Source organism: Schistocerca piceifrons, chromosome 3 (assembly GCF_021461385.2).
Source record: "Schistocerca piceifrons isolate TAMUIC-IGC-003096 chromosome 3, iqSchPice1.1, whole genome shotgun sequence".
Taxonomy (NCBI): Eukaryota; Metazoa; Arthropoda; class Insecta; order Orthoptera; family Acrididae; genus Schistocerca; species Schistocerca piceifrons.
The window spans coordinates 62,681,048-62,705,568 of NC_060140.1; the positions used below are offsets into that span (position 1 = coordinate 62,681,048).

Genomic DNA, 24,521 nt, shown 5'->3' on the forward strand with positions numbered 1-24,521 from the left:
TGTGGGCAAGTCTTGCACGTTTAAGGGACGTACCATCTCAGCAATACTGTACCAGTTCTATGCCACGTGTTCGTTGCTCGTTTCTGTCGACATTGTTGTCAAAAATAGCACTGATCGCTTTTCCCACTTTCTATACTAACGAAATATTTCAAACCAATGCAAATTTCACAAATAAGTATGACATTTTTTAAAAAATGTTCATTTAAAAACGAAAAATTGTAGCGCTGCTGCTATGCCTAATTTGTCGATTCTTTCACTCTGTTATAAGTAAAAATAAGGCAACTGATGATATAGAGACCAAATAAATACCGTAAAATAGTGGTTATTTAGAACTAAAATACGGGTATCGGTTTTAACCGGTCAGTTTTTTCCTTCCCTAGCTGGACTTCGATGTTTTCCGCGAAGCGACGGCACCATTGAGGGAAGACACGCGTTATCTATGAGGAAGCTGCTGTCATGTCGTGGATTTGCTGTTATTGCTGACTCTCTATAAGCGCAACTTGGGCAGCCGTAAGGGCGATATGACGATCGTGAAGTAAAAGATAGTGGAACGCCTATTTTGAACTTAATGCCCATTACGGTTTGATGTATTGAGCTATGAATGTGTTGACTACTTCAGGGACTCTCTCTCTCTCTCTCTCTCTCTCTCTCTCTCTCTCTCTCTCTCTCTCTTTCTCTTTCCGGGGGGGGGGGGGGGGGGGGGGGGCGGAGCGACACGAAACACGAAATTGGTACTGCAGAAAGACCAGAGGTATGCAACGATTAAAAAAAAAATACTATGCTTTTCCGATGATTTTGGTTACATTTACGTTAAACTTGGCATATCTTCAAAAGAAAATAAGTGTAACCTTGAAGCACTAACATTATTTTCTACACGTAACTCAGTGACGGAGCACAAAAGTTGCGTTAAAATAGGCGCCTAATCCACAAGATAAGTTGTGACTCTTCCAAACTGTTTTTAAGTTCCCGATTCGCATATCGCGAAGAGCACTGCAGTTTCTTGATTTGTTCTCAAATATAAACATTTTTTTATTATTATTGTTCCGGTTGTTTACCTCCCTTAACTGTTGGGTTGGTTTATGTGTTAACCACTCCCGGATGTTAATACTTCGTTTTTAAATGCATAAAAAGCTTCCACCTCAGTTACCACACATTTTCCGAGAAGTCATTTTGCAAAATGTTTCAGCAACCGTCTACATTTGAATCTGATTGAGAACGGCTAGGCCAGCGCTACATGGTTCATAAGCCCCAAACCAACGCACTCTTCCTCCATACTTCACAGAGAACACAGTATGTTTGGCGTTCATGCGTATAATAGGCAGTGCCCGCCCCAGCCCGTCGTGCATCATCGCCAAGCGTAGACGTTTTCGTCCGTGGAGAGAAGATTTTTTTCCAAAATTAGGTAGATTTAATTATGTAGATTTGCGGGAAAAACTAGTCGAGAATTAATTATTTTTTCTTACCTTTGAATTACTTTCTTCTCAGACATCTAGCCCTATGTACAGAGTGGTATTGGCTGTTCTTAAGTGTCTGTGGACTTCGTGTGAAGTATAAGAAACGACGAAATCGTGATAATCTGCATGAACACGTGTTTGGCACACAGTCCATTTGTTTGCTATTTTGTTTCGCGTGGAAAACAATTTATTGGTTGGTCAGGTGAAATGATATTTACAGTAACGTACGTCAAAATCAATTACGAAACAGTATATACTGACACTTTTCCAGAATAATGGCGAGAACGTGTCATGTGCAGGAACGCTTGCATTGGGTTAATCAAACTGGTATCGTACCCTACTTGATTGAATTAATACCCCTGAAGCTGCCTGTCGCACAGTTTCCTAATCTCTGTTACTTTTAATCAACGCACCGTCTCTAGTGCGCTGTTGGTCGTTCCTCGTTTGGAACACCCAAAGCTTGGTAAGGAAATTTTGATCTTTCTAGTAACATGTATAAAGGTCACACTGAAATATTACTTGAAACTCCATGAACCCCGATAGCCGTTTCTTGTACATGATGATTCATGTTTGTATGCACAGCACACAAGGAGAAAGTTATTGTGCTACGATGAGTGTGCATAAAAATATTTAAGCTTGTTGGCCATTTCTGAGAGTGCTCAGTTATTGGATGGCAGGACAGCTTGAAACAACGAAGCACTGAAAATATATACGTAATAAATATGTTAGGCGGTGGAAATATACATTAACTTTTATAAAACATTCTATATAACATACGAATTTTTTTGGTTACAGAGAGAAGTTCTTATTTCGCTTGTTGGAATTTCAGTTGATATGGGTTTATTTATCGATTGTCATATTTATTTCGAAGTTGAAGTTGTGCTAAAATTTACTTGATTGAATTTTTCAGCTGTGGTTGTGGGTTTTTCCAATTCCACAGTATCTTTTAAGCATGCCGCACATACGCTGATCAGCCAGAACGCTATGACCACCGACCGACAATCGATATAAACCAGTCACCTGGCGAGGAGTGACTGCTAGTCAGACACACGCACGGTGCATGTAGTATCATTGAGCGTGCTGTCAGTATGTAGGATGGAGAAGGCGCACGATCTATCTGAGGGTGAATTGTGATGGCCCGGGGGCTTGAGACGAGCATTTGGGAAACTGCCCGACTTGTCGAATGTTCGACGAATGCTGTGGTGTCTTCAACACTTGGCGAAACAGAGGTGAATCCACGTCGAGATGTCGTGGGGTTTCGACGGCCACCACCCCTCATTACAGATGTCTGACGTCGTAGGCTGGGCAGACCGGTAGAGCAGGACAGTCGGCGAACTAACATCAGACTTGAAAGCGGGCACAGTATTGTGTCTGAACTCACAGTGCACCGAACACTCGGAACGATGAGCCCCCGCAGCCGACGATCTATGCGCGTGCCAATGTTAACACCGCGACATTAGCAGCTAGGACCGAACCGGGCACTTGACCACCGGCACTGGACGTTGACGCAGCGGCAGAGCGTTGCATGGTCTGATAACTCTAGATACCTTCATCATGCCGATCGGAGGGCGCGAATCCGTCGTCTTTGAGGGGAACGGCTTCTGACGCCCGTACTGCGGCAGAGCGTTGCATGGTCTGATAACTCTAGATACCTTCATCATGCCGATCGGAGGGCGCGAATCCGTCGTCTTTGAGGGGAACGGCTTCTGACGCCCGTACTGCGACGGAGACAAGCTGGCGGCGGCTCCATCATGATGTGGGGAACATTCTTGTAGGCGTCCATGGGTTCACTGGAGCCTGTGCAAGGCACCATGGCCGCCAAGGAGCATCGCACACTGGTTGCAGACCACGTACACCCCTTCGTGACAGTCATATTTTCCGATGGCAGTGGTATTTTTCAACAAGAGAATGCTCCATGTCACAAGACCAGGAGTGTGGTGGAGTGGTTCGAGGAGCACAGCGGCGAGTTCCAGAGTTCCAGTTGATGCACTCCCCCCCCCCCCCCCACTCACCAGATCTGAACACGATCGAACGCATCTCGGATGTGATTGAAGGCGATGTCAGAGCTCACCCCCCCCCCCCCAAAAAAAAAAATCCTGCGACCATCCACGAACTCATTTCTTCATACTACGACGCGTTATAGCTGTTATCCGTGCCGAAGCTGGGCATACCTGCCATGTGGTAGGTGGTCATTAAGTTCTGCCTTCTAGAGTATTTCCTGGCAGCAGAGTAGCAGATCCAAGTGTAGTAGCAGATCCAAGTGTAGTGGCAGATCCAAGTGTGTTTACTTGCGTTTTCACTAAATAGCGTGAGCCTGGTACAGTGTTCAGCAGTCATACTTCGTCTGAACGTGCGAATGAAGAAACTGGGTGAAGCAGAAGAAATTATTCAGTTGGCCGAACGTAATTCAAATGGCTCTGAGAACTATGGGACTTAACTTCTGAGGTCATCAGTCCCCTAGAACTTAGAACTAATTAAACCTAACTAACCTAAGGACATCACACACATCCATGCCCGAGGCAGGATTCGAACCTGCGACCGTAGCGGTCGCGCGGTTCCAGACTGTAGCGCCTAGAACCGCTCGGCCACAGCGGCCGGCTCGAACGTAGTCCTTCAACGAGCACACGCAGAATTTCCTACGGCTCTCGGTGTCCCACGTACAAGAATGTGGCATACATTAGGCATGCACGGTCTCTGTGATGTTACTTACGGCGGATTCAACATCATCCAGAAGATATCCGAATGGAATTTCGTCGTTGGCTACTTGCAGATCGCAGAGTAACCACATTAGGGCCTAACACTGTCTACTAGTGAAGCCACTTTCACTCGTAACGGCACCAATAACAGGCGTAACTCAAATCGGTGGCCCAACGGAAACCAACATGCTTCTATGGAGAGACATTTCCAAGAACACTTGTTTGTCTACCATATCGCGACACTCATTTATACAATCAGTTGATTTGGCTCTTTTGTTACCGCATCGTCTTACGGGGCCCCGTCAAGACTTTCTTGAAAACTAGCTTCCAGCATTATTGGAAGAGGTTCATTTGACAACGAGCATGGGTATATTCTTCCAGCACGACAGAACCTTTGGACTTTCCAGTCATCATCTGACACTTCGTCTAAAACTGACATTCCCCAGAAGATGGTTCGCGGTTACAGGTTATTTGGCCACAAAGTTCCCTGGGCCTTATCCCTTCAGAGTTTATCAATGTGAGGATGGTTGAAAGGCGAAGTCTGCAAATGGAAAGCAAACACGAGAGACGAGTTGACCGTTATGATAATGCAATATTGCTGTCCCCCATGAAAGAACGCCAAGACGATCTCAGAAGAGCTTCACATCGTGTTGTCAAGAGAAATCGAAAGTGCGTTGATGTCGGGGGTTTAATTTATGAAACTCAACAGTAACTTGGTCTTTGCTTTAAACTTCCTATGAGTGTGTGTTTGGGTTACATTCTAACAGCTGTATCTATGTAATTAATAAAAATTGGTTACCTGTTTTTTATGGAATACTTTATTCGAATTAGTTTGTACTACCACAGCCTAAAATATGTTAATCCTTATTGAGATGAGAAGTTCAAACATACACCGAAGGAAATTATTAAGAAAAGCTTATTAATTTACGCTGTATGTGAACAAGACAGTAAAGAAACTGAATGAAGGCGAAGTAACTGAAGTCCAGGCTGCTGGTTGACAGGGTTCTGCCCTGCATCCAAAAAACAGCAGAGGTATGCGAACATTTTACATATTAGCCAAGCGGACCCATTCTCTTGCCAGGTTGCAGAATCAATAACGTCTCACAAGCCCCGTTTGTGCTCTACAAAATGAGGCTTTGCCCACATATCAGCGCGAAACAGAAAATGTTTTCGTTCAAGTAAAGCTTATTTAGCTGTTAGATGGTGTTAACACACTTTTTCCTATATTTATTTTCGTAGCAGACTGCTGGTAGTTACATGTACCTTTCGGATATTTGTGACCAGCGATTACGTATTCCGATTGGCTCTTCTGTATACGAAACTCTGTTATGTTACCACCTGTTACATTGCAGTTACTAATAGCGTCATTCCAGGCGCTTTTAAAATTTTCCGAGGGCGTAGATGGCACGGTTGCGGAGAAAAGGTGCGACATAGGACTTGCTGCATACTCAAGGCATCCCCATTTCAAAGTGAGGCACATTTGTCAAAGACTACAGCAGTATCCATATCATTAACGGTATAGACACGTGTTTGGAAAGCAACGAAAAACTATTGTAATTAGTTATTTTTATGTGAATCCATTTGTTTCGTATTCAGATGCAGTTTGATCGTTCCAGAGATCCAGCTTGGTTTCATCTGACGGGTACTGGAATCCCGAAGTCTTGACATCAGAAACGAAAAAGCTGATTTCTCTTTTATGGGCATTACGCAGTGATGTAACGTAAGCCTTGTCATTATCTTCTCCTAACGCTGGGGATATCCGCGGGGGCTATAAAAACTGCTCGATTTTTAAATCTTAAAATGCCTCGGACCACAATCACCAAAAATACAAAGAGATAGTACCACTGTGCTTACGTAAAATCATAAGAGCGCCTAAAGTACTCATATAAAGTTAATACAAAAATCTGTAATACCACTTCTGACAGTAAAGGAATTATCTTCGATTTGGAGACAGCTGTAAAAGTAAATGAAAGAAAAGAACAGCTGGAGTAGTGAAATCCAGTCTTCATAGTGTGTCGACTGCCTGTCCTTGAAGTATTTGACTGTCATGTAGCGCATCGTAAAATGTTTTACGGAAGATACCAAAGTGCATTAATTAATATCTTCACAGGCTGTAAGAAAGCACCAGCCTGAATAACCCACGTCAACTCGTTGTGATAATGGAGTTAGAAATTTATGCAGCAATTAAATAAGTGCGATTATGCAAGTTTGTGAGGCTGCTCGAACTGAATGATAAAGAATTGAAAATTTTTCCGAATGGTACTACGTGTGAAAATATTAACATTTGTGAGCTACTCTAAACGTCGCAGCAGTATTTCGTCGGAGAAGTATCCGTTGATGGGCGGCGCTCCGGGTAGCGGCGGCTGACGCGTGCGCGTTGTCTTAATGTTTCTGCTGTTCGCCGCTTGGAGCGCCCGCAACAGAACACGTGATACTCGTAGCGGTCGTTTTGACACGAAGCGCAGCGCCGTCATGTACTGCAGGCGGCCGATACTGCAAACTTGTGAACGGGCACCGACATACTCACCACCCGGCGCTTATTCCAGATTAATACGTACATACCAATAGCGAAGAATCAGACTTGTACTTACTGAATGACGAAAATCAAATATTATCGGTGTCTGCCAGGCTCTGCTCTTGTTATTGCGTAAGTTTTGATGTAATGAGTGAGTGTATGTCCGCCTTTAATCTATTTCACGTTTTGGAACCCATCCATAGAAAGATTATCAGATTTGTTGTTTTCCAAGCAATCATTTACATCGTAAATACACAGGCATACAGAAACATGAACCACAAGGTACATAACTAAATACATAAAAACAGAGACTGAACTGAGGCATAAAATGATTTATTATATACTAGTAGAAACAAGTACATGAAAACACACACCTAGACTGATATCTTCCCCGCTCATACACTACAATGTAACATTTCGACTATTTCTACTTGTACGTTGAGAAAAGTGTCAGCCTCTCTGTGTAGCACAGTGAGTGCGACATTGGCTTCAATAAAGTTAAAAAAAAAAAGTATATTGCAAAATGCATCACTCTGTAGTATTGTCTTCAGAGTGAGATATGCATTTTATAGTTAGTCAGATTCATTCAGACAGTTAAAGACTATGTTATAACTATGATCTATGTGACACTTTTAAAAACTTTACTGTGTGAATTCGTGTTGTTCTCTCATGTATTTTGTAACTTGCATCTGCTACGTAACTGCTAGTTTTGTACTGTCAGACCACCCAAGCCAAGTAAACAAAGCTCAAGTTTTCATTCGGATTTGAGATCAGCAGCATTATTTCAGTGTGTGTGTGCACCCTAACTTGCAAACAATTCTTGCAGCTCGTAGTTCAACATTTGTTAAACACTTCTGTAGTTGCACTGGGATGTTAATTTGCAGCACTAAAGATATATGTTAGTGGTGTTGCATGAATATTTCCTATCCCTCCCACGTTTTCAGTCCTTTCCTGAGACTGTCCACTCCTTCACTCCTCCTTTATCCACACTTCAAGGGCGCATGAGTCTGAGTATGTGTTACAAAATACTTAAACGTTATACTGTTAATCTTTCTTTTTCTTCTTACAGAAACAACTAATTCAGCGACTAAGGAAAGAGTTAGAAGCAAATTCAACAAACAGCACATTGAACAACAAAAGCACTGTTAAATGTGCTGAGAAAGATAATGATATTGAAATCATACAAACTAATAACAGCAGTAGTTCCAGCGCTGGTGGTATTGTTAGCACAGTAAACACAAAAAGCAGTATTACCACAGTCTCCAAAGATGCAAATAAAACACAAAATGGAATTATTTACATTAGTGCAGTAGATGGTTCAGGAAATGGTTCTTCAGATGAAGTAAGGTGTGTTTGTGTAACTAATGTTCTAGTTAACATGTATTCACATCTCTCTCTTAAATAATGAAATTATAGAAATCCATTAGCAAATGATTCTTAATATTGTCAATTATTATTTTGCTGTGTAACTAATTTCTTTAGATGTACCCAGTTTGTGAGACTATCTTTTATAGGTTTTTTAACAGTTTAGTGAGATTATATGCCAGTAATGTAACCTTTCCATAAATGTAACCTTTCCATAAATGTAAAAACATGTCACCATTATAAAAGTTACAATGAAATATAACAAAGAAACGATTACATATAAAAATCTTCATGTTAACAAAAATTAACTATGTATGTTAAAGCACTTTTTCCGACAATGAAAGATGCGCTGCCTTGGATTAATGATGATGGTCGGTGTTTCAGGTGTTTTCCCATATCCCACTAGGTGAATAATACCTGACTGGTAACAAAGTCTTGTGTCAGTTACAGAATTTGCAAATATTTCAAAAGCTTTTGCTCACTTTTACATGAGTAACACTACCCACAAACAAATAAACAAACAAAAAGTTGCAGTACACACATTCAATCCCAGGGGTTAATCGGGTGGTGACAGGAAGGGCATCTGGCCACCCTTCAAACCAACCGCAGTGAATAAATCTGTCTCTGTGCCATATTTTGTGGACCTTTCTCCAGAGGGAAGTCCTCGTTTTTAGCTTTTTCTCCTTCCATCAATTGTGCTTAACGTGTCGTCGGTTTTAACATCTTTTATTTATTAGTATTCTATGGTTATGACACGGGTGCTTATGACTTCAGTTCTTTTTGCACCCTAAAACAAAACCTAATTCAAACCAGCTTAACCTACATTGCACTGCTGAGACCATTTAGAGCTGACCAGAAGTAGTAGAAGATCTCTTTCTCTAGAATCTAAGTCAGGCCACAATCCAGCAATCTTGATTCATGTTTTCTTTCCATGGCTCTCTTGAATTATTAAAAGTAGATTTTAAAATAGTTCCCTCAACAAGGCCATAGTGGATCCTCTCTCAGTTCTTATACAACCTTGGTGATGTAATATTTCCATGATTGATACTGCCACCATTCCTTTGAAAATAGAGGGAAAGATTATTAGCTAAGTGTTAACTTTTTCATATGGAGAGGTTTTGAACTGCATTTAACTGTCAATGTTAAATTTAATTTTGAAGCTAGACTTAAAACAAATGCCAGTAGTAGACAGAAATTTAACTTCCTTCCCTTATGTTGTAATGAACCTTTTCCAGAAAAACTTACCAGACAGATTTTGCACCCTACTGCTTAGGGATGGGATAAAACCGGGATCAAATCCTCATTTACTGACAATCAAACTTTTGTAACATCTATGAGCTCTAATAAAAAGTGTCAAAACATCTTTGTACAGTAGTACAGTAAATTGGTTTCACATGTTATTTACTTTAAATGACTATTTAGTGCCAGATATTATGAGGGTACATTAATAATCACCAAGAGACAATGTTTACAAATTTGTAGTCTGGTGTTCTGATTTGTCATGTCGTTCATGGGCTTCTTACTTATTGCAGATTATCAGCAGCTTCCTCACCTTCTTCTTCCCCTTCTTCAAGTTCCTCAGATGATGAAAGAGAAATACAAGAGTCTTTGGCTGCAGAAATTTCTCAAGAGAAAATAGCATTTCTACAGGCTGTCGGTATGTTGTTTTCCTGTCACAATTGCTTCAGATTTCTCGAAATATGAACTTCATTTATCATCATGTTCTTCATCTTTTGTCATTCATGGTCACAAAAATGATTATTTGTGTAACTGTGTCCAAATAAAAGATTGTTTTGTTTGGGTGCCAGATGGTTTCACTTCTTTTATTTTTGGAAGATCTTCATTTGCCTTGTAATACGTAGATCTCTTTGTAATGAATATGTTCTTGTATTATATATTTTTCTTTTACTTTTCCAGGACTCATAACTCGTGAAATTCTCTCAGACCTACAGAACCGCAGAGTCGAAAGAAAGCGTCGTAGCACTGCAAATCATACCCAGTTCGTATATGGAAGTCACTGGGATGTTTCGGTAAGATACATGAATGTTGCTGTTGATTTTTGTCCCCCTTTAAGTTGTTGTTCTTGAGTAACAGCAATTCCTTCTTCATAAAAGCAGAGTGTAATATTATTATTAAATTAGCCACTTTTAGTATTCTTTGTTACTGTTCAATATTAGAAATATTTAATTTTACTCACTGTTCCTCTTTCTTTTAACTACAGAAACGGAAGAAGAATGGTTATCTCTTATCCACATCGCCACAAATAAAAACAAAAAGGAAGCCTCAAGTACATCAAAAGCAGCAACACCAAAAAGATAAACATCAAGTATTGTTTGCTGAAAATGATAGAATTGTTATGCCTGTAACCTCTGCACTAGAAAAGATGACACCAGTTTCTTCGTCAGTATCGCAATCTTCCGTAACTCGGCACACAGCTTCAGACAAGACTAATGCATCAGTGTATCAGATCACTCCTAAAGAAATCTCAAGATCGCTGCTACGTACTTCTGGGACAAACTTGCCAAAAACTTCGTTACGTCTCGCAAGTCTTCCAGCATCTCTAACTATAGAAAGAGTGAATAGTCCACCCCATGTTTGCATCATCTGTGGATCTACTGGTAAGATGTTTTACTATGTTTCTTTCAAGATTGGACCATTTTCGGAGGGTACATGGTAATGTACCAATTAATGTAAAGTCCAAAAATGTAGAGTAATATTCTTCAAATGGTGGATCCATTTGAAAATAAGAAAACAAATCATCTTTTAATGACATGAATGCCAGACAGAGTCTGAAGACAAATTTCTCTTAATGAAACTTTGTGTAGCTATGTATATGTTACCAGAGATTACAACTGGAGTTTTTATATTTCTTTCCAAATTTTCATGTGTTTAATTAGACATTTCCAATGAATGCACCTGATTAAATACATCTCACTAGACGTTGTCAGTTCAGTTTTGCAGACTATTCTTGTAATTAATATGTCTTAATTCAAGTGTATTATTAGCTGACTGGAATATATGCTGATGATGGAAGAGAGATGAGAAATATTCAAAAACAAAAAAAAGGCCTCATTTAATCTGATAATTATTTCAAGTAGTGCACCAACCTGCAGGAACTCTATCAGAGAAGCTATTGTGTAAAAACTACTTTGAGACATGAGTTATACCCATAGCAGTAAAGGGCTACAATGAAATGTGCACTAGTATCCTTCATTGTAGGCATTCACCACACTGTAATTTAATGAGCTGTTTATGTAAAATACTACTGTAATATCAGTTACTTTAGTCATTAAAGGCAATGGCAACGGAGGAAGTTGTGAAAGCGTGGGCTACCTTTTAAACCTAACACAGTAAGGGAATGGAGACAAATTTATCCGGGTGAGATGTCTGTCTGGGGGAAAAAAAAATCCCAGCAGACAGAGCTTCTGTCAGATCAACAGCAAAATATTTCTGCGGTCGTGATAGTAATGATCTACGCTGCTGTTGGTATTCAACATATAATACTGGTTTACGAAACAGTTCTTTTGTTCATCCATAAGAACTGCTCTCACGGCTGATCATGAATTTACCTGCAGTGAGTTAACTATCTCATCTTTGTATTCGAAGTTGAGGATTTGAAAGACAGAAATTATGTATCTGCACAGCTAGAATGTGTTAATTGTCAAGCTAAATATATTTTACACCTATACTTATAATTTTTCTCCTTATTGCAGGAATGCTCTCTTCGTGTAAGAACTGCAGTGCATACTTCCATCCTTCCTGTTCAAAAGAAGCTTCATGTTGTCCAAAGTGCAACACAGATCAAGGCAGCAGCTACATAGAAGCCAAGAAAGGATCGAATGAGCCACCAAACGGACTTATTATACAGCAAACGACAGTTCCACTGCAGGCTAGTTTCTCAGGTGAATACTGTAGTAATAGTGGCAGTGCTGGTACAAAATTATTGTTTCTATGTTACAATGAACTCTGTAGATAATTTTGTATGTGGATTCCTGCAATTTCTGCTTAAAATAAGAGGTTGGTTGGTTATCACAAGAGTTGTTAGCTGGAGTAAATGACTATTAAAAACAAAAATATTTTTATCAGAAATTTAAAAAATTGCTATGCATAATGTTTGTTGTTTCCTAACTGCACTGAAACTTAATCTGAAAGATTTTATGGCAGAATTGTACATCAGCAATTAATAACTTGTCGTTACACGGATAAGTAACCACAAGTAGTGAGAAAAAACATAATAATTTTTTAATGTTACATCAGATTGTTTGGCTTTCTGTGATGATTAGTTGCAAAGATATACACCTTATATTATATGAACTTTAGTGATTTTGAAATACCTCTCTGTCATTTAAAATGCAATATTCAAAGCTATCTTCTGTCCGTAGTCCTGCAGGCAGCTGTGTTTGACCTGTAACAACCACAAGTATTAAATGCACTTAGAGATTTTGAATCGATGGCTGGAAACTCAGTTCTCAGCTGCAAGAGGTCTCTAATGAGTAATACATATGTTCATCATGCTTTTAAATAGCTTTGTTTCATGACAAGCAAGCCTGCATCATTAGGGATGGTGGCACTAGGTTGCAAAACAGTATACAATCACTTGTGATATAATGTATCAACATTCACTGTTTATGACTGGTTCTCAAAAAGGGAATATTATTCCCAGGAACCAAAAGACAAATATTTGAGGTATAATTAGGAGGATTTAGTGCTTAGGAATCCAAATAATTGGTACAAAATGAGAGAAGTTTCAGAACGGGTGTCAACTAATTGAGGAAAAAAAAAACCCCTCACATGGAATATATCCTAAAATAATGTTAAAGTGTTTGAACAAGTAGGACTAATGGATGATACTGAACACATACAAAAGAAGGGCCGCACAAATGATCACAGGTTTGATTGGCTCACAGGAAACGTCCATAGAAATGCTATAAAACCTTTATTGGCAGATACTTGAAGATAGACATTTATTACCCTGAGAAGGGTTACTTAAATAGTTTCAAAAACCAGTATTATGTGAAGAATCTTTGGGCTCCGTCAACCATTATAATGTTTTTCTTTCTTTGTGGGTTTAGCCCTGCTGACAAAGCTACAGCTCAGGTTCGACAAAGACATGAGGAAGAACTAGCCAGGCTTTTATATGGAATGAGTTTGGAACATTATATTAAATTTAAATCACAAATGGTGGACCAGGATTTGAACCCAGCTCCTTTAAAATATGAGTCAATTACTTTATCACTGGGCCACTTCAATCAAAAGGGTGGTTCGATGGATGGATGGATGGATGAAAAGAAATAAGGAAATAAGGAAGGAAGGAAGATTAGTTTATAACATAAAAGTGGGGAAGTACTGCTGAACTGGGAAATGACGAGAAAGGAAATACACTTTCATTCAATTGAGAGAAACCATAGAGATTTAAATATGGATAGCTGGACATGGACTTGAGCCCAAACCTTTGCCTCACTCAAATAGCATGTGTAATGTGAAATAATAAGAGTGAAACTATACCACCTGTAGAAGCCTTGCAATCAAACTGAACACAGAGCTACAACAGTGTTATTAATTTGAAATTCCAAAAATGGTTCAAGTGGCTCTGAGTACTATGGGACTTAACATCTGTGGTCATCAGTCCCCTAGAACTTAGAACTACTTAAACCTAACTAACCTAAGGACATCACACACATCCATGCCCGAGGCAGGATTCGAACCTGCGACCGTAGCGGTCGCGCGGTTCCGGACTGAGCGCCTAGAACCGCTAGACCACCGCGGCCGGCTTGAAATTCCAGGTTATTTAAAAATTGAAGAAGGAACTCCAAGGTTTGTCTCATTGAGGTCATTAAATACGGTGCATTGCATAACTGCAGTCTGTTTGCCAACATTTACTTAGTGGCATGCATCACAATACAATTTGTGATCTCAAAAACATTAATTACTCACCTTAACAGAAGTGCTTGTGGGGTGTTGCGTGACATGATTGTTTCCACACGTTTGTGATGGGCAATGTGCTCCTCTTCTTCCTTCTTTAGTCGTTCATCCATGTCTCAGATGGCTGGGGAACATGTATTTATTTGCTGGAATGTGAATCATAAATATCAAAACACCTATCACTGTGAAAAGCTCTAGCAGTGATTACACTGCTGTAGTGAAGGCAAACACATCACAGTAAGGATGTGTGGACTGGAGTAATAGAAAATCCACTCATGTCTCTGGTCAGCAGCAGTGATTCTCTTCTGATGAGCAGGAATAGTACTATGTTACTGATGAGTTCATATCTCCTGTCATCGTGTTTGACTGGTTTATAAGAGATGTGTTGCCAGAATCAATGGACACTCTACATCTTATTGCTGCATCTGACCGCTTTCAATGCTTGCAAACATATTTATGAGAGGGACCATAACTGTTGTTATTGAGGTTGAGGTCCTGTACCATTGCCAGCTCTCTCCTTTCATATGGTATTATTGAACTCATTATTGCATGAAATTGCACTTGAAACTTAGGTGGATCTGGTCGCTATGGTGCTAGATATTGGTCTCATTGTATAACAGGCACTAGTATATTCAAGATGGCACAGGAGAAATTTTCTGAGCTAATGTAATGTATACATGAGACTGTCAGTTTACATTTCAAACAATTCCTCTGAGCCTTACCTTGTTCCTTACGTGAATAAAATGTTAGTTTGTACTTAAGACCATTGGTTCCAAATCTTGATATTCTTTTTTGTAGGGTACATTCGCAGATGGAGAGCATAGCTAGTTCGGATATGTCTCTGCATATGTTTTGTAAATGGTATTTTCCTTTATGTAAGTTGAGAGTGCTTAATGGTCTGAAAGTTTTTAACATAGAGCACTTGTAGACTGTACAGTATATATATATGTTTGCATGTATATAAAATGGTTTTAAAAAATCGGATAAAAACACAAGGAATAAAATTTATTTCAGAACGTAGAGCCTTGAAAGAACGTTTAGCGCACGTTAACAGCAGACTAAAGTCAGAAAAAAACTTAATGGAAAAAAGAGCTGCAGAATTAACTATATCATTGGAGGTAAGATCATGAGCAGATTGTGGTGGCAGATATTCTTAACAGTGTTAATGATGAGATGGAGAATTATTTCAAGAATTAATGGTTCTAGCTGCCTTGTGTGAGAGGGGGGCGAAAAAAAATAGTCAAAAGTACGATATTTATCCTTGCCTGTCATACTCCATGTACCTACTTTTTCTGAAGCCGGAAGGGAGACAGGTTGTCGAATTTTTATCATCACACTTATGTATTTGTCCTCACTTGCTTTACAATGCTTAATGAATTAATTACTTGTGTTTTTCCAGGCCCAAGCATCGCAAAAAAAAGTAATCCTCCAGTCAGAAGAAGTTATTCGAAACAAGATACAAGTGATCAATAATTTTATAAGTGTAATAAAGACAACTCGATCAGTTGCAGCAAAAGACAAAAGTTAATGAAGTGCATCCACAGTTATAACTTTTACAATGTGCAAGGATTTTCTGTGATGACGCTGTAATTTGTGTGAACAGTGATGCAGTAATCCAGTTTTTATACTGGATTTTCTCAGGAAATGTGGAACAGATTTCTCACTATGTGAGAAGCAAGCAGAAATAATTGCACCAGTCGATTCTTTTAGCAGATTAAAAGAATTAATGGGACCACTTTTAATTTTCAACACATTTGCTGTGTTAACTTGCTTCTGTTTGTTTCTCTTAGTGTATTATTTGTAGTGTTATTGTTAGTTACTTTTGCATTTTTTCCTTTGGCCCTAAAAGACATGAATGGTTTATATAGCTTAATGTTATTTATTAACTTTTTTGCTCATTTGTTTAAAGTAAAATAAAGAAAGTGACAGCTATTGGGAATGGAAATACTCAAAGATAACAAAAATAAATTTCCACATATTTCTTTTTTTGCAATGGAAATTATTTTATAGGCAAGACTGTAAAAGATTCCTTTTTATAATAAACCTGCTTAGGTTACTTACATACATCTGAATTATGTGATGACTAACAAAATCTGCGAAAATAATATGAGCAATAAATGTATGTTTTGTATATATCTGTAATTCAGTGAATCTGTAAAGGTTATTTATTGAGAAATGTGATATTAACCTCATTAAATTACAGTGGGGGAATGCACCAATATAATGCTGCCTGCATCAAACTGAAAATCTGTATTTTAATTGCTGCTGTTATTGTTATGCTTACAGCCAGCTGAATAAAGCATATTTATCACTAGAAAATGTCTCTATGTAAAAGTTTCTCTGGAACTTATTTACCCCTTTGAACTGGTTTGCGACAGGTTTAACTCAAGAATATTATGTGTTATCTGGACTGAAATGTGCCAACAAGCAATTAGAAATTTATTTTAATCTTAAGTAATTATTTGTAAGTCTCCCAGAAACAGTACAATAGTTGCTGTAACTGACACTATGGTTTTCATGGCACTATGCACAAAGATAGAAAATAAATATTGAAAGCTAGCCAGTACAGTGAAAAATGTAAATGTATTATAGGTTTGCAATGGAGTACATCCTGTTTGTTTTACATAGCACTCCCAGGGACATAATTACATCATGGTTATACAGCAGATGCTTCTAAATAAAGTTCCTGTACAAACATATGGCAGGGGTTATTTTTCTTCTTTTGTGTTTGTTTCTTCTCATGCAGTGCATATTTAAACATACTCCCTGTTGTCCCACCTTCCTAAACTTCAATGTCAAGGCAGATTTACCTTTTCAAACTTGTCTGCATCTTTTCTGCATATTTGATCATCTGCATCGTGTCGTGTTACAGCCCAACAGCTTTGATGTCATTTCTCACTCCTGCATTATATATGTTGGGCTCAGTTTTTTTAGTGCACTTGGATTCTGTGTGTAGATTGTATTGTGAACCTCCTCCCAATAAATCATGTCAGAAATTATACATAATCATTTGCTGCTTGAACTGCACACTTCAAATAATGTGTTCATTGCCATTGCTACCTCTACATTCGTATCTTACACACAGACTTGATGTTCTTTTGATGAAAAGTTTTGCAGTCCATATCAGTGTGTGATATTTAATAGCAACCTTTGTTTACTTGGTGTAGTTCTACATACTTACCAAAATAAGAAGCCAAACATTCGAAATGTTATGAAGTATCCAACAAGTTATGAGTTTAGTTTCTTCTATGTTTCTCTTATATAATAAATTAACTGACATAATTGTCACTGATCCCCCCCCCCCCCCCCACTCCTCTTTGGTGTGTGTGTGTGTGTGTGTGTGTGTGTGTGTGTGTGTGTGTGTGTGTGTGTGTGTGTGTGTGTGTGTAGAGAGAGAGAGAGAGAGAGAGAGAGAGAGAGAGAGAGAGAGAGAGGGGGGGGGGGGTGGGGTTGAGATAAGGTGTAAGATTATCTTAAGTGTGGCATAAATTAATGCAGTATTTCTCATCTTCAAATAATTTTAGTTCCTATTAAAATTCAGTCTCATTTGTTCCTTTTTCTTCATGTTTCTCCTTTATTTTCTTCTGGCCACTTCAAATCCATATTTTAACCACGTCTACTCTGAACTGCTGCTAATTTCACCATTTTTCTTCTGAAAACATTCCTTCTTTAACACAGAACATTTCTAAATTTTGTTTAAATTATTGGACCCAGCTTACAGTTTCTTAGCTTAAAGGTACTTGAAAATCTATTTGTTAGCTCATTGTCAATCATTTATGTCCAACAGTATCAGTCACCTGTTACTTCTTGTTTTGTTATTTTTGTCACTCCTCAATTTATGAGCTTCTGTGTTTATTAGATATAAAAGTCTCATCACAAGTGTTCCCTCCAGGTCTTGTAGTCAGCCCAGTTTGTGCCTATTATTATTCTGTACATAAAGAGAAAATATTTACTTCTTTAAGTTTCTGAGAGTTCCTATTCAAGAGGATTTTGTGCTTATATTCAGAATAAGCACCACTAAAAATCTGTGCATTTTCCTTTGCTGCACTGTATTGCAGAATTGATTTTCTTCTGCTGTCATTTTGCAGGATTTCATGACTATAAATTGAAACTGAGATTATTTGTAAAATTGCAACTGTATATACTGCAAATGGCACATTCCTTCGTCTATGGTTGTCTCAAGTGTAATAATGAGAGCACTTGCTTTGGAGGCAACACGACTGAAAAAGAAAAAGAAAAAAAAGAGAAAGAAAAAGAAAAACACATACATATAAATGAGATAGTTGAAACAAAAGGTTAACCAGTGCAGTATTGTGTACTTGTGCTCTTAGTTGGCCATTTCCTGTCAATTATGTGAATGTTGAATCAAACTTGATCACATTCTATTTCAAGAAGGCTGTAGATATGCACACAGCAAGAAAGTATGTTTTGAAATAACAAGAAGTTGCATTAACTCAAATTTGAAAATAGAACTGTTTGCCCTTTTGTGCTGAATGCCCCTTTTCAAAACTATTTTGTTGGCTTCACCTTTGTACTTGCATTTTATTCTAAGAAGCAGAATACATGTACTTGATTTATATTTGTAAAATGCATTGAGAGATTAACCTCAGTTATGGTATTTTATTTTAGTGTGGTTGTCAGTAATACTGTTATCAAGAATCTAGAAATAATGCTATTGAAATGCAGGACCACATTTTGTTGAATAGTTGAGACCAGTGGTAGCATTGATCTGCCTGAAGTTAATTATGCTTCTAATAGTTATTGAAGAGCTTTTCCCCTCTAAGAACCTGTTTTGTAATTTCTCAGAAGTGGCACATTGGCAGATAAACAAAACACACTTTTTGTTGTTCTTATTAATTACAAACTCTCACAAGTAGTCTTTCAAATGTGGTATTTATTTGTATCGCAAGAAAACTTTGCTGTATTTGCATAGATGAATCAATATGAAAATGGGTATAAAATTTTTATTTTCAGGAATTTTAATAACTTTTAGTACAGAGGTACTTACACGCTTAAAATTCATCACATTTCTTTTGCTTCTATTTAACATAGTTTGTTGTAAACTGTCATTTTTAACAAACTTCTTCCTTATGCCAAAAGTACAATAATCTCGGTATTGTTAATAAAAATGGTAAAATAAGCACATGCATCATTTTCCTGCTGAATCTTGCCCAAAGATTTTGTCAAATATGAAAATTATCAAATAAATACACTCTCTCTCTCTCTCTCTCTCTCTCTCTCTCTCTCTCTCTCTCTCTCTCTCTCTGAACTAGTTCCATATTCCAGAAGCAAAACAAAACATTGGTCTTTCATACAGACGAACTGACAGTGTTTGTATGTATGATAGGTTCCTTCAATTATTTGGTTGAAATGATTGGTATTTGTAGAGTTTACTTGCTTAAAAATCTGTTAGAAATTGGAATACAGGTGATAAGACTGTTGAATTTGGAGACTGCCTTTAGACAACACCATCTACTGTATATCCTAGAGATCAAAGATACTGCTACCAGTCTCCTGTAGTTACCATTCTCTATTAACAGTGTACCAACCACAATGAACTGCATCAGTAATTGTGAATGGTAAAACTTAATTTTTGAGTTACAGAGAGGCACATTTAAAAGTAGACTATTAGATATTACACAATTTGCACAGGTAAAAGAGAAAGAAATGGCTGGACACTGAGTGAGTGACTTAACGGGATGGAAACATTAATAAATGCAAATGATTGTACTGCATGTAGCATGGAAGAGAATCCAGTAGGCAAGTTCAAAACAATGGAAAATCCATAATGGAATAAGAATCTTGATATGCTTCCAGAACGAATTTTCATTCTACAGCAGTGTGTGTGCTGATTTGAGACTTCATGACAGATCAGAATTGTGTGCCAGACTGGAGCTTGAACCTAGGACCTTTGCATTTTGTGGGCAAGTGCTCTACCTACTGAGCTATCCAAGCATGACTCCTCACCTGCCCTAACATCATGGCGCAGTGTGCTTGGTGAAAGGGTTAGCTGCAATCTGTAATAAAAACTGAATGAATGGATCAACGATGAACTTGAAAAAGTGTCATGGGACTTTTGCCTTGAACAAATACAATGACCAATAATGAACAAAATGAGATTTAAAACAAAACAACTTTACTCCAGTACCTCATTTCCTAACTTCCAAACTTCCCAGAATTTTTTGTGCTTGGATCACACTGTCAGTATAATACAGGAAAGCAAAGTTCCTAGGTTTGACTCCCAGTCTGGCACACAGTTTTCATTTGCTGGGAAATTTCAGTAACAATGTGAATAGCTCTTATCATTCCATTCGTTAGTGTAGGTTAGACTGTCAGTGAAGGGCACCTCGAGTTTCTGCTGCTAATAAGCTGAGTACACTGTTCATTTGTTGCAAATTTTTATGAGCATCAAACAGGAATGACTTCAGTAATTGATAGGAACTGTGATCATTGTGTACAGATGAGAGCCGAGTTGCTGACCCTTCACTCACAGCTGGTGGTGGTGTTGGCTTCCGTCACACAGCTTGAGGCTGCTGCCAAGGGGCGTCACTGTAGAGGGCCGGACGAGGGATGTGAGGGATTTCGAGCATGTCCCTCAATCGGTCCACTGCTGTAGCTGCCCTGGGTACTGCTTGCACTGAGGTTGATCCCTCACCCATGGTAGAGTGAGAAATCATTCCAAAGTCTGGCAGGGAGTGAAAGACTTTCCAAGGGGCTGATCGTAGAGCCTCCCCGGTTCGTTTGATGAACAGGTTTCGGGTGTTATCTGTGGCTGATGAAGTCTCTTACCCAGATGCAGTCGTCCAACCCTGTTCCAGAGGAAGCTTTTCAGCCCACAAGGTCTTGGAATTCCCAGAGGATGGGTTTGCTGGTCCTTGGGAGCTCCAACTTTAGGCAGATAATGAGGCCCTTCAGGAACATGAGTGACAAGGAAGGGAAGGAAGCAAGTGTGCACTCCGTGTGCATACCGGGAGGAGTCATTCCAGATGTGGAAAGTGCAATTCAGGATGTCATGAAAACTACAGAGTGCAGCCAACTGCTGTTGGTGGCTCATGTTGGTACCAATGACGTGTATCGCTTTGGATTGGAGGAAATTCTCTCTTGTTTCGGGCGGCTAGCGGAAATGGTAAAGACTGCCAGTCTTGCTTGCAAGATGAAAGCGGAGCTCACCATCTGCAGCATCATCGATAGAACTGACAGTGGTCCTTTGGTGCAAAGCTGAGTGGAGGGTCAGAATCAGAGGCTCAGGTGGTTCTGTGACTGTGTAGGCTGCAGATTCCTTGACTTGGGCCATCAGGTGGTGGGTTTCCAGGTTCCGCTTAATAGGTCAGGAGTCCACTACACACAGAAAGCACCTACACAGGTAGCAGGGGCTCTGTGGAAGGGACTGGGCGGTCTTTTAGGTTAGAGGGTGTCAGGAAATCACAGAAAGGGCATCCATCTGAAAGTGGCAGGTAAAGCGCACTAAAGTAGTTGTAGCAACAGTTAGTGTTGTAGTTATAAATTGTCGTAGCTCTGTTGGGAAAGAACCAGAAATCCAAGCCCTAATAGAAAGCACAGAAGCTCAAATAGTTATAGGTATGGAAAGCTGGCTAAAGCCAGAAATAAGTTCAGTTAAAATTTTTTTGTGACAACCTAACGGTGTTCTGAAAGAATAGATTACATACAGTTGATGCTGGAGTATTGATAGATGTGAGATGTAGTCTACCTTGTAGTGAAATTGAAGTAGATAGTTCCTGCGAAGTAGTATGCGTAGAAGTTATACTTGACAACTGGACTAAATTATTAATTGGATCATTTTACCAACCCCCGACTCAGAAGATATAGTTGCTGAACAGTTCAAAGAAAACTTGAGTCTCATTTCAAATAGGTACCTCACTAATACAATTATAGTCATTGGGACCTTCAATCTACCCTCGATATGCTGGAAAAATTTACATCTAAAGCCGGTGGCAGGCATAAAACGGCATCCAAAATTGTACTGAATGCTTTCTCAGAAAATTGTGACCACAAGGTAATTGCTGTTAGGCTGAATACGGTAACACTCACAACCATCAAAAAGAAACGCAAAGTGCATCTGTTTAAAAAAGCTGATAAAAATGCTCTTAATGCCTTTTTAAGAGACAGTCTCCTCTCCTTTTGATCTAATCACGTAGGTGTAGAAAAGGTGTGGAATGATTTCAAAGAGATAGTATCGATGGCAATTAAGAGATACGTGCCACATAAGTTAATAAGTGATGTTACTGATCCCCCATGGTACACAAAATGGGTCAGATCGCTGTTGCAGAACCAGCGATAAAAGCGTGAGACATTTAAAAGAACGCAAAATCCCCAAGACTGGCAAAGTTCTGCAGAAGTCTGAAATATAGTGCGTACTTCAATGCGAGATGCTTTTAATAATTTCCACTATGAAACTCTGTCCAGGAATCTGTCAGAAAACCCAGAGAGATACTGGTCATACATAAAGCACACCAGCGGCAAGACAATCAATACCATCACTGTGCAATAATGTTGAAGTCACTGATGATAGTGCCACTAAAGCAGAATTATTAAACACTGTTTTCCAAAACTCCTTCACCAAAGAAGTCGAAGTAAATATTCCTGAATTCCAATCAAGAACAACTGCAAAGAGAAATTATAGAAGTTGATATCCCCAGTGTACCAAAGCAGTTTAAATCACTTAATAAAGGCAAGGCCTCCAGCCCATATTTTGTATACCAGTCAGGTTCTTTTCAGAGTATGCTGATGCAATAGCTCCATATTTAACGATTATATATAAATGCTTGCTCACAGAAAGATCCGTACCTAAAGAATGGAAAATTGCTTAAGTCACACCAATACCCAAAAAGGGAAGTATGATTAATCTGCTGAATTACAGGCCCATATCACTAATGTTGATTTGCAGTAGGGTTTTGAAACATATACTGTGTTCAAACATTACGAATTACGTTGTAGAAAATGATTTGACACATAGTCAGCACGTATTCAGAAAATATCGTTCCTGTGAAACACAACTAGATCCTTATTCTCGTGAAGTAATGAGTGCTATCGGCAGGGGATGTCAGATTGATTCCATATTTTTAGATGTCCAGAAGGCTTTAGACAACATTCCTCACAAGCATCTTCTAACCAAACTGCGTGCCTATGGAATATCGCCTCAGTTGTGTGGCTGGATTCGTGATTTCCTGTCAGAAAGGTCACAGTTTGTAATATAGACAGAAAGTCTTGGAGTAAAAAAGAAGTAATATCCAGTGTTCCCCAAGGAAGTGTTATAGGCCCTCTGTTGTTCCTGATCTATATTAACAACGTAGGAGACAATCTGAGTAGCCCTCTTGGATTGTTTGCAGACGCTGCTCTCATTTACCATCTTGTAAAGTCATCAGATGACCAAAATGAATTGCAAAATGATTTAGATAAGATCTCCTTATGGTGCGAAAATGGCAGTTGACCCTGAATAAATAAAAGTGTGAAGTTCTTCACACGGTCACTAAAAGAAATCCATTAAATTTTGATTATGCGACAAGTCACACAAATCTGAAGGCTGTGAATTCTACTAAATACTTAGGGAATAAAATTACAAATAACCAAAATTGGGACAAGATAATGTTGTTGGTAGAGCAAACCAAAGACTGTGATGCACTGGCAGAACACTTGGAAGGTGCAACAAGTCTGCTGAAGAAACTGTTTACAACATGCTTGTATGCCCTATTCTGTAGTACTGCTGTGCTGTGTGTGACCCGCATCAGGTGGGACTGATGGATGTCATCGAAAAAGTTCAGAGACAGGCAGCTTGTTTTGTATTATTGCAAAATAGGGGAGATACTGCCACAGACGTGATACGTGACTTGGAGTGGCAATCATTAAAACAAAGGCATTTTACGTTGTGATGGGATCTTCTCATGAAATTTAAATCAACAGTTTTCTGCTCAGATTACCAAAATGTTCTGTTGGCACCCACCTACATAGGGAGAAATGATTGTCATGGTAAAATAAGAGAAATCAGGGCTCGCACAGAAAAAGTTAAGTGCTTGTTTTCCCCGCTCGCTGTTTGAGAGTGGAACGGTAGAGAGACGGCTTGAAGGCGATTCATTGAACTCTCTGCGAGGCACTTTATTGTGAGCACTGGAAAAATGATTGTTTAAAGCCTCTGCATGTGCTGTAATTAATCTAACTTTGTCCTCATGACCCCCACGTCAGTGATACATAGGGGGGAGTATATTCAAAGGATCAACATTTCAAGCCTGTTCTTGAAACTTTGCAAGTAGGCTAACTTGTGGCCATTGGTGCTGCCGTTCTCTGCATGTATTGAATATACCCTGTTAACAGAGTCCCGGTAATCCGAACGTTCGGTTAATCCAAACATGAAAAATGTTAATCCAAGTATGGGAAACTGTGTGGTAAACTGCTGTACATACACACTATTTTAATTTACACAGTACAGTAAACATGTATTAGAAAAATTGGCAAAAAAACATTAGGTTTAAACAATGCATAACAATGAAAGAAAAGCTGTCAAACTTACTAAAATACAGCAGACATTTTATCCCTACTTTTTGTTGTTGTTGTTGT

The 24,521-nt window shown here is 38.9% G+C and overlaps 1 protein-coding gene across 3 annotated transcripts in view; it reads left to right on the forward strand.

The window, feature by feature from the left end:
• The window catches only part of LOC124787638 (PHD finger protein 21A-like), a 119,452-nt gene extending 102,801 nt beyond the window's left edge, over positions 1–16,651 (forward strand). Inside the window, exons 5-10 of one of the 3 annotated variants that reach the window (XM_047254413.1) lie at positions 7,735–8,012; positions 9,563–9,687; positions 9,948–10,060; positions 10,252–10,648; positions 11,744–11,932; positions 15,352–16,651. In XM_047254413.1, coding sequence (XP_047110369.1) covers positions 7,735–8,012; positions 9,563–9,687; positions 9,948–10,060; positions 10,252–10,648; positions 11,744–11,932; positions 15,352–15,425 — 1,176 coding nt within the window. In that variant the 3' untranslated portion in view covers positions 15,426–16,651. Of the gene's footprint in view, positions 1–7,734; positions 8,013–9,562; positions 9,688–9,947; positions 10,061–10,251; positions 10,649–11,743; positions 11,933–14,966; positions 15,318–15,351 lie in introns of those variants that run through there. The other 2 variants (XM_047254412.1, XM_047254414.1) reach the window with 2 other exon arrangements.
• Positions 16,652–24,521: the final 7,870 nt, after the last annotated feature.